The sequence below is a fragment of the Triticum dicoccoides genome, chromosome 2A (genome assembly GCF_002162155.2).
Source record: "Triticum dicoccoides isolate Atlit2015 ecotype Zavitan chromosome 2A, WEW_v2.0, whole genome shotgun sequence".
Classification (NCBI taxonomy): Eukaryota; Viridiplantae; Streptophyta; class Magnoliopsida; order Poales; family Poaceae; genus Triticum; species Triticum dicoccoides.
The window spans coordinates 79035517-79046482 of record NC_041382.1 but is presented as its reverse complement, the minus strand read 5'-3'; the positions used below and the strand labels follow the sequence as shown (position 1 = coordinate 79046482).

At 44.1% G+C, this 10966-nt stretch overlaps 1 protein-coding gene across 2 annotated transcripts; it reads right to left on the bottom strand.

Moving 5' to 3' along the window:
- Positions 1-5890: 5890 nt before the first annotated feature.
- On the bottom strand, positions 5891-9508 carry LOC119353410 (superoxide dismutase [Cu-Zn] 4A-like). Of its 2 annotated transcripts, none has more exons than XM_037620038.1 (8): positions 9354-9508; positions 8403-8490; positions 8218-8319; positions 8046-8141; positions 7881-7912; positions 7700-7775; positions 6418-6471; positions 5891-6240 (listed from the first exon to the last, which is right to left on the bottom strand). In XM_037620038.1, the coding sequence occupies exons 2-8, from the start codon at positions 8476-8478 to the stop codon at positions 6218-6220; spliced, it is 459 nt and encodes a 152-aa protein (XP_037475935.1). In that variant the 5' UTR covers positions 8479-8490; positions 9354-9508; the 3' UTR covers positions 5891-6217. The 2 variants fall into 2 exon arrangements, with proteins under 2 accessions (XP_037475935.1, XP_037475934.1); XM_037620037.1 differs by having other exon boundaries at positions 9350-9482.
- Between the last annotated feature and the right edge of the window lie 1458 nt (positions 9509-10966).

The window sequence follows — 10966 nt, the reverse complement described above, 5'->3', positions numbered from 1 at the left end:
TTTGCTTGTTGGGAGCTTTCCCGTGTAACTAGTTTTATTTCCTTTCTTTTCCTTGGGGGTCGAGAGGAGAAGACCATGATGAAAATGTTGAGTGGCTCTCATATGCATTATTGTCGATCTAACAAAGATCCCATATTACCTTGTCTTCTCCCTTGTATTGAATGCGTTGCAGATTCCAGCTTAGTCCAATGCACGTGCACTATTATTATCAACACTATTCGGTTGTGCAAGTGAAAGGCAATAATGACGATATATGATGGACTGATTGAGATGAGAGAAGCTGGTATGAACTCGACCTATTATGAATGAAACATGTTTGCAATGACAATTAGAGATTATAGTTGCTTATTCCATGCTTAATTTGCTAGGAGTTATAATGGTTTACCTTGCGTGTCAACATGCTATTAAAATGGTTGTGATGTGGTATGATAGGATGGTATCCTCCTTTGAACGATTCGAGTGGCTTGACTTGGAACATGTTTACGCATGTAGTTGAAACAAAATCAACATAGCCTCCACGATATTTATGTTCATGGTGAATTATATCCTACTCATGCTTGCATTCAGTGTTGATTACTTTTAATGCATGTTCATGACTGTTATCGCTCTCTAGCTGGTCGCTTCCCAGTCTCTTTCTAGCCTTCACTTGTACTAAGCGGGAATACTACTTGTGCATCCAACTCCATAAACCCCAAAAGTTATTCCATATGATTCCGCCATACCTTCCTATATACAGTATCTACCTGTTGTTCCAAGTAAATTTGTATGTGCCAAACTCTAAACCTTCAAATAAAAATTCTGTTTTGTATGCTTGAATAGCTCATGTATCAACTAGGGTTGTCTATATCTTCCATGCTAGGCGGGTTATTCTCAAGAGGAGTGGACTCCGCTCCTTACTCACGAGAAAATGGCTGGTCACCGGGATGCCCAGTCCCATGCTCAAACCAAATTAAAATAATTGCAAACAAAACTCCCCCGAGATTGTTCTTAGTTGGAGGCACCCGTTGTTTCAGGCAAGCCATGGATTGATGCTTGTTGGTGGTGGGGGAGTATAAACTTTACCATTCTGCTTGGGAACCGCCTATAATGTGTGTAGCATGGAAGATATCGAGATCTCTCGGTTGTTATGTTGACAATGAAAGTATACCGCTCAAAATATTATTCATCTCTATTTCAAAATCGAGCTCTGGCACCTCTACAAATCCCTGCTTCCCTCTGCGAATGGCTTATCCATTTACTTTTATGTTGAGTCATCATTCTCTTATTAAAAAGCACTATTTGGAGAGCATCGCTATCATTTGCATGTATTATTATTAGTTTACATTTAGTATGACTTGACTGGATCTCTTTTACCATTAATTACAATTTCCAATCAGTCCTTGATCTTCAGGAGTGCTCTGCATTTATGTTTTGCAATCTCAGAAAGGGCTAGCGAGATACCATCTTGTTATATCATATTATGATTGTTTTGAGAAAGTGTTGTCATCCGAGATTTATTATTATTGCTCACTAGTTGATTATGCCATTGATATGAGTAAACATGATACCTAAATGTTATTGTGAATATGGTTAGTTCATAATCTTTGCTGAAAACTTGAATGTTGGCTTTACATATTTACAACAACAAGAGCAAACAGAGTTTGTAAAAGTTTTTCTTTATCACTTTCAGTTTGTCAACTGAATTGCTTGAGGACAAGCAAAGGTTTAAGCTTGGGGGAGTTCATACGTCTCCAACATATCTACTTTTCCAAACACTTTTGCCCTTGTTTTGGACTCTAACTTGCATGATTTGAACGGAACTAACCCGGCCTAACGCTATTTTCAGCAGAATTGCCATGGTGTTGTTTTTATGCAGAAATAAAAGTTCTCGGAATGACCTGAAAATCAACGGAGAATGTTTTTGGAATATATAAAAAATACTGGCGAAAGAATCAAGGCCAGGGGGGCCACACCCTTTCCATGAGGGTGGGGGCGCGCCTACCCCCTGGACGCGCCCCCTGCCTCGTGGGCACCCTGGTGATTCACCGACCTCAACTCCAACTCCATATATTCACGTTCGGGGAGAAAAAAATTAAAGAGAAGGATTCATCCCGTTTTACGATACGAAGCCACCGCCAAGCCCTGATCTCTCTCGGGAGGGCTGATCTGGAGTCCGTTCGAGGCTCCGGAGAGGGAATTTGTTGCCATCGTCATCATCAACCTTCCTCCATCACCAATTTCATGATGATCACCGCCGTGCGTGAGTAATTCCATCGTAGGCTTGCTAGACAGTGATGGGTTGGATGAGATTTATCATGTAATCGAGTTAGTTTTGTTAGGGTTTGATCTCTAGTATCCATTATGTTCTGAGATTGATGTTGCTATGACTTTGCTATGCTTAATGCTTGCCACTTGGCCCGAGTGCCATGATTTTAGATCTGAACCTATTATGTTTTCATGAATATATGTGAGTTCTTGATCCTATCTTGCAAGTCTATAGTCACCTACTATGTGTTATGATCCGTTAACCCCGAAGTGATAATAATCGGGATACTTACCGGTGATGACAGTAGTTTGAGGAGTTTATGTATTCACTGTGTGTTAATGCTTTGGTCCGGTACTCTATTAAAAGGAGGCCTTAATATCCCTTAGTTTCCAATAGGACCCCGCTGCCACGGGAGGGTAGGACAAAAGATGTCATGCAAGTTCTTTTCCATAAGCATGTATCACTATATTCGGAATACATGCATACATTACATTGATGAACTGGAGCTAGTTCTGTGTCACCCTATGTTATAACTATTGCATGAGGAATCGCATCCGACATAATTATCCATCACTGATCATTTGCCTACGAGCTTTTCATATATTGATCTTCGCTTATTTACTTTTTCGTTGCTACTGTTACAATCACTATAAAACCAAAACTGCTACCGTTACTTTTGCCACCGTTACCACTACTATCATATTACTTTGCTACTAAATACTTTGCTGCAGATATTAAGTTTTCAGGTGTGGTTGAATTGACAACTCAGCTGCTAATACTTGAGAATATTCTTTGGCTCCCCTTGTGTCGAATCAATAAATTTGGGTTGAATACTCTACCTTCAAAAACTGTTGTGATCCCATATACTTGTGGGTTATCAAGGGGTGAGTTTCTTCTACGTAACCTTGTAGACCGTAAGCGGAAGCGTTATGACAACGCGGTTGATGTAGTCGTACGTCTTCACGATCGACCGATCCTAGTACTGAAAGTACGGCACCTCCGCGATCTGCACACGTTCAGCTCAGTGACGTCCCACGAACTCACAATCCAGCAGAGTGTCGAGGGAGAGCTTCGTCAGCATGACGGCGTGATGACGGTGATGATGATGCTACCGTAACAGGGCTTCGCCTAAGCACCTCTACGATATGACCGAGGTGGATTATGGTGAAGGAGGCACTGCACACGGCTGAAACAATCAACTTGTGTGTTCTAGGGTGCCCCCCTGCCCCCGTATATAAAGGAGCAAGGGGGAGGCCGGCCGGCCCTTGGGACGCGCCAGGATAGGAGGAGTCCTACTCCTACTAGGAGGGGGAAAGGAAGGAGGAGAGGGGGAAGGAAAGGGGGGCGCCCCCCCCCCCTTCCTAGTCCAATTCGGACCAGAGGGGGAGGGGCACGCGGCGTGCCCTGGCCGGCCCTCTATCTCTCTCCACTAAGTCTCATGTGGCCCATTAGTTCTCCCGGGGGGTTCCGGTAACCCTCCGGTACTCCGGTTTTCTCTGAAGTCACCCGAAACACTTCTGGTGTTCGAATATAGCTGTCCAATATATCAAACTTTATGTCTCGACCATTTCGAGACTCCTCGTCATGTTCGTGATCACATCCGGGACTCCAAACTACCTTCGGTTCATCAAAACACATAAACTCATAATACCGATCGTCACCGAACATTATGCGTGTGGACCCTACGGGTCTGAGAACTATGTAGACATGACCGAGACATGTGTCCGGTCAATAACCAATAGCAGAACCTGGATGTTAATATTGGCTCCTACATATTCTACGAAGATCTTTATCGATCAAACCGCATAACGATATACGTTGTTCCCTTTGTCATCGGTATGTTACTTGCCCAAGATTCGATCGTCGGTATCTCAATACCTAGTTCAATCTCATTACCAGCAAGTCTCTTTACTCGTTCCATAATGCATCATCTCGTAACTAACTCATTAGTCACATTGCTTGCAAGGCTTATAGTGATGTGCATTACCGAGAGGGCCGAGAGATACCTCTCCGACAATCGGAGTGACAAATCCTAATCTCGATCTATGCCAACTCAACGAACACCATCGGAGACACCTGTAGAGCGCATTTATAATCACCCAGTTACGTTGTGACGTTTGGTAGCACACAAAGTGTTCCTCCGGTATTTGGGAGTTGCATGATCTCATAGTCATAGGAACATGTATAAGTTATGAAGAAAGCAATAGCAACAAACTAAACTATCATCGTGCTAAGCTAACGGATGGGTCAAGTCAATCACATCATTTAACTCATGTCTATGGTTAGGAAACATAACCATCATTGATTCAACGAGCTAGTCAAGTAGAGGCAAACTAGTGACACTCTGTTTGTCTATGTATTCACACATGTACTAAGTTTCCGGTTAATACAATTCTAGTATGAATAATAAATATTTATCATGATATAAGGAAATAAATAATAACTTTATTATTGTCTCTAGGCCATATTTTCTTCAAGAAGTTGGCATATGGGGCCATGTGTTATCAAATTCTTGGAGCATTGCTCACTGGTGAGATGAGTTGAGAATTTTGAAGTAGCAACCTTGGTCTCTGCGTGGAACAGACAACAGTGCTTGTTGCTTGGATGTTTCAGGTTCGCAGCCGACATAAGTTGTCATGTGTTCTAGTCATTTTTCTGTAATGTATGGATTCGCATTGTTTTCAGTACAGGGAAAATGTTGTGCAAGATCCAGGTTAACTCGTGAAGTTGTGGAAAGGTGGTAGATACCGCGCCCACGCCAATTTTTTTGGATAATCGTTTGACAAATGAAGTTTATTTTAAACCTTGAAATTGTAGAGCTTATCGTAAATGAACCGTCACCTTCAAATCCCTGAAATATGTACCCTATACTCACATATCCTGGTCTATCTCGGCCTTGAACCGTTTGGCGGATCAGGAAAAAGATTATCTCGGCGGGATCAATCTTTACTCTCACTTACTACACTGGTCCACATGTCATGTTCATTTTCAATCCACGGTTGCCATCTCCCCTCTCTCCCAAAAATGCAACAGTCTCCCTTCACGCCCGAGCCAGACAGCTTGCCGTACATAACGGTGGCAGCGCGTCCACGGTGGAATACCTGTTGCTATTGACGATCACGGTGGCGAGCACGCCGGAGACGGCCATGCGCGTCCCATATCGATGGCGATGCCGTTGCTGCCGATCAGGAAGTAGTCGGGGTCCCTGGAGAAGGGTTGTCAGAGCGAGACACCGTCGGAGAGGATCATCCTGATGGACGGCCGGTCCGCCCAGGACGCGAGGAAGAACAGGCTGCCGCCGAAGATGGCAGATGGCCGCGCCCACACCATTGCCGCTGAATCCGGTCCTGCCGTTGCCGTCAATTGGGAGGAAGAGCACGAACAAGTTGGCCACCTTCTGCGTGCTGGCCATCCGGGCCTGGAACGAGGCACTGGAGCGCCCGAGCCCGGAGACGGTGCCTGAGGGGGGAACCCCGCAGGTGGCCACAGCAGCAAAGGAGACCGGGGACAGCCTTGCTCTGTAAGAGCAAGTGCCACCGTGTAGGATCCACGTCTGTTTAGTTTCACTTTGCGTCTCACCATTCCAAACAGATAAAAGTAGCTACCCAAGACTGACAAAAAAGAATCACCAGAACACATGGAGCGTATCCAGATGCACGGATGTGGCGTTGCAAGATGAATGTAGCTCTACAAGATATATGATGAAATCTGAAACCTCTCTCGTTTTCTGTAAACACGTCCAGAGCTAGTAGCGAACAACAGATCCACAAGCACTTGACAGAACTGTTCCAGTCACACATCTCGATAGCCAAATGACAGCGATAAAGTTCAGAGTAACACATAGGAATTGACACGACTGGTGCACACTAACAAGTGATCAAAGATCATGTGCTTATTTAGAATAGAGATTGCAAATCTGCATTCTGAAAAGGTTCCCATATCTGTGCGACGTTGGTCGGCGAAGATGACATCTTAGCCCTGGAGCCCGATGATTCCTGGAAACAAGGAAACGAAAAATCATCAGAACAGAAGAGATGCACAGGGTTTCTATGAATCCACTAGATGCTACTACAAGAAAATAGCAAACAACAGTTGGGCAAAAGGAAAACAGATAGGCAACTAGACCAGATTGGAGCAACCAAAAAATATTGCCAAAGAAATTTTTAACTTACCGCAAGCAACACGTGCACCAGCGTTTCCAGTGCTCTTGCTCAGCTCATGTCCACCTGAAATACAGCACGGACAGTAATGGTTACATGTGCGCGCTTCATGCCTCTATCCAAATCAATGTTAAACAGGCTGTGTTCTGAATAGAATGAGCAGCTTCTGGGTTTTTTAAGTGCAGAAATTTCAGTTTATATGTAGCAAGCAGGTGAATTTACGGATAAGACAAGATTGGCTAGCTAATATCAGATGATCTTAAAACAAACATGCACAACTGAATGCTCTAAACAATACAGTGAACAGAAAAAGAAAAATATGCAAATAGAAAAAACCTTTGTGCAACTTTAACATAAGAGTTTCTTCTGTGAAGGTAACACGCTGTATTTTTTAGTTATAAAAACATGAAGCAAAACAATACTGCCATGTTACTGTAGCATCACCTCATAGATAGGGTCAGTTTCTTGAAACTAATTAAAACTAACAGATCTGTGAACTGAGGGCACCATGGCTACACAATACAATCTGGATATGCCAAATCAAACTAATCTGGACATTCAGGTGGAAGTTCTCATCTTATAAGCATACGCCAAAGCAACACAAGCATCAACTAAGCCAAGCAAATACTCAGGTGATACTGAGCATATCATAAATCATAGCATCTACTCCCTCCGTTCCTAAATATAAGTCTTTTTAGAGATTCCAATAAGAGGCTACATACGGAGCAAAATGAGTGAATCTACACTCTAAAATATGTCTATATACATCCGTATGTAGTTTGTATTGAAATCTCTAAAAAGACTTATATTTAGGAACGGAGGGAGTACCCTGCATGCCAAATGCCTAAAACACTTGTGTTGTGCATTTTTCCCTATAGACATGTGATACGAGTATAAATTTATGTGTCATATAAGACAAGCAAGCCAAAATTGAACATTAGTTTTATTTACCGGATTTGAAGATATAAATGTGGAAATTGGAGAAAAGCAAGAAAACACACCCCCAGCTCAATATTCCATAAGGACAGTTAGTCACACAGTACTCCTTTGATATTAACCTCTAGCTATGAAAGCAACATGTTTATCCAAAAGTAGACTAAAGTTCACAACCCCAGGCTCTTCAAACTTACTCATACAACATACATTCATGATTATGATCCATTCTAAACATATAAAACATACAAGCACATAACTATTTTAGGAATTCTGCAAAAACAACTTCATTCCAATTTGACAAACAAGCATGCACAGGAAGACAGATAAATGTATGATTCAAGTGTTTCCAAAGCATTACCCTTGCCAAGATCATCAGCATCACCATGGACGACAACAGCACGGCCAACAATTGAATTTGGTCCAGTAAGGGGGATCTGCCATTCAAAAGTGTGATCAGTGTCAAATGAACTGTGCTGAAACACAATATCAAGAAAAAAGGTCAATGTAATATGTTTGTAGAGAGAACAAATATTGCTTACATGGCAGTCAGTAATATTGATGCTAGCAACACCTGGGAGACAAAAAGTGAACTGTCAGTGCGGCTATGCATTATACACAATGCTACCTGATTTGGAAACAAAGCAAAAACTCTATCTCCAACATAAAGGAATCTAAGTGAGGCAAGAAGGGTATAAACAAAGTACCATCCACTCCAGCTGTCACATTTCCAAGATCACCAGCATGGCGGATTTCATCTTCGGGTGCCCCATGCACATGACCAGCGGGGTTGAAGTGTGGTCCTACGAAAGAAATCAACCGCACCAATAAGCACAGCACAATTCGTCTGTTCTCAAAGTAAGGAAGAAATTTAGGTACCAGTTGACATGCAGCCATTGGTGGTGTCGCCAAGAGCGTGCACATGGAAGCCGTGGAGCCCTTCCTTGAGTCCGGTGACACTTCCCGTCACGGTGGTCGGGCCTAAACAACAACCAACCAGTTTACATCCAACGAACATACAGGGACAGAATAGAGAGGCTCTCAAAGCATGTTTGCATGATTACCCTCTCCCTCCTGGGTGAAGAAGATGGTGCCCTTGACACCCTCACTGCCGGTAAGCACAGCCACAGCCTTCACCATTGTGTGTGTGATCTGCAATCAAACCCCAGAAGTGAACAATCACCGGAGTGAAGCAACAGGACATTGCAAACCACCCAGCAGTTTTTCAGCACAAACACATCATAAATCTTGGTAATTAGTACTACAATAATACAGTCCTTGCTTCGTATACACACCCTATGCTACACCACAAGCAGCAAATCACTAATTGTTACTCCATCCCAACTATGTAATTCAAGTTCAGCAACAGAAAATCACTAAGATGTGGCAGTAGGATGCAACAAAATTAACATGACACAGCACAGGGACGAAATAAACAAGTTGTAATTGAGATGTACAGAACAGTCTACTGCATCAACCCATCTAAACCCCGAATCCAGAGCATGCCAGCCCATATGCTATACCACAAGCAGCAAATCACCAATTGTTGCTGCAGCCTAGCTATGTAATCCAAGACCAGCGACAGAAAACAAACCCACTGGATATGACAGTAGGACGCAACAAAATTAGCATGGCACGGCACGGGGACGAAATAAACAAGTTCTAACTGAGATGCACAGAAGAGTCTACTGCATCAGCCCATCTAAACCCCGACCGAACCCAGAGCAAATCCCACACCCAAAATCACCGCACCCTCCAACGCCAACTACAGGGACACTCGGCAGTGATCCGTCGGCGACCAACCGACTACCACGCGACCACGCACAGGAGCATATAACTCCGCAAACACAGGCACGGATCGGGGCCGCACGAGACCGCGGCCGAATCTAACCACCGACGAGACGCGCCGGCCGCAGATCCGGGCCAAAACTACTCCGGCGAGGTCGTGGTTGCAGATCGGGAGAACGAATTTCGCAGACCTAGATTTCTGGGGCGGGGATCCGGGCGGTACCTACCTCAGGTGACCCCGGTGCGATGCGCGGAGGAGAGGAGAGGAGTAGTTGGCGAGGAGGAAGGCGAGTCCGACTTGGGTTTATGACCTGGGGATGGGATGGATGATGCTCTGCAGAAGACTCGCGAACCGAGGGCCGGCGGCCTAGCTTAAATAGAGCAGAGCCGGTGGCAGAGGTGGTGGTGGACTGACCTGACGCGCTGGCTGCTTTCCCTTCACCTACCCCCTCTTGTTTTTTTTTCTCTCTTTTTTTACTACTCATGAGGAAAAAAATGACTAGTTTTTACTATGATAATTCACTTCGGTGCCCGAGCCCGGTGAACAGTAATGCGATTAAAAATAGAAAACAAATTCTAAAATATCCGAAAAAAACATTACAAGCAAGATGCGCATGTGCATGATGCTTGTGCAAAATTTCGTGAAGTTTGAGCATTCGAGGAGCGCACAGCAAAAAAGACAAAATCATGCGTAAACAATGTTGTTTTCAAATGTTTTTCTCACATATCTTTTTTTTCACGAGCTCTTCGAATGTCCAAACTCAATGAAATTTTGCATGAGCATCATGTATTTAAGCATCTTGCATCATAAAAAAATAGATTTTTCTTGAATTGTTTTCTATTTTTACAGCCTTACTGTTTATGTCTGGGGTCATCTGAGTCTGGGCATCAAAACACTACACTCTAATTTTTGTGACTGCCTTGAGATTAATTTTTTGCTACGCTGAGCCTGGGCACCAAAACGTTGCACTCTAATTTTTGTGACTGTCTTGAGATCAAGGGAAATAACCTCGATTTTTTGCTACGCTGAGAGCACGCGCTCTTCTCGACAGCAGTAGTAAAAAAAAAGAGTTGGAGAATATTTTTGAAAATGGTGCGCGTGTAGTCCACGCATCTTTGGATAACTGTGCATCTGCGTCTGACTCCAGCTTCTGAACTTTTGAAACGGGTGCGCGTGCAATCCACGCGCAGGTGCCCGTTGCTGATAATCTGCAGCAAAAGGACATTAGGGTAATGATGTTGTTAATCTGTTGCCGCCGTGGCATGCTAATCCAACCGAGCTACTCCAAGAACGCACGGAAAGAAAAGGTGCTTTGAGATACTTTTCGGAGTTCATCGTGATGCGTCGTATGGGCAGGGGAGGGCACAAGGCATCTCCACTGCGGATCACCAAAACGATTGCAAGACACACACGATATTTTTAGCCATCCAACGCGGTTTAGAAAATCATCCGGTGTTTGAAATCTTACAAACCAGGAGATCTGGAGAATCCGAACGTCCGCCATGTCGGACTTGGGTACCCCGAACACATCACAAAAAACGCTCTCCAGCGTCCGCTCTAAAACACTTTGTGTCGCACATCCACTCCGTCTTGACGGGCCACCCGTTAACCTGCATTTTCACGGCGGCGTGGCTATGAAAATCCTACTCTAGTTGCCCACATTGAAGCTTCACTAGTCCGCATGTCATGGATATTTAAAGTCAGTCGGCCTTCGATGTAATTCAATCCTCCCCCGCTCCTCCTCTTCCAAAGCCGCCGCACACCACCACACCTACACCAGCGGCCATCGCGATGAGAAAGAAGTCTGAAGCTGAGGAGTGGTGGCCGGTGCGTCACTCC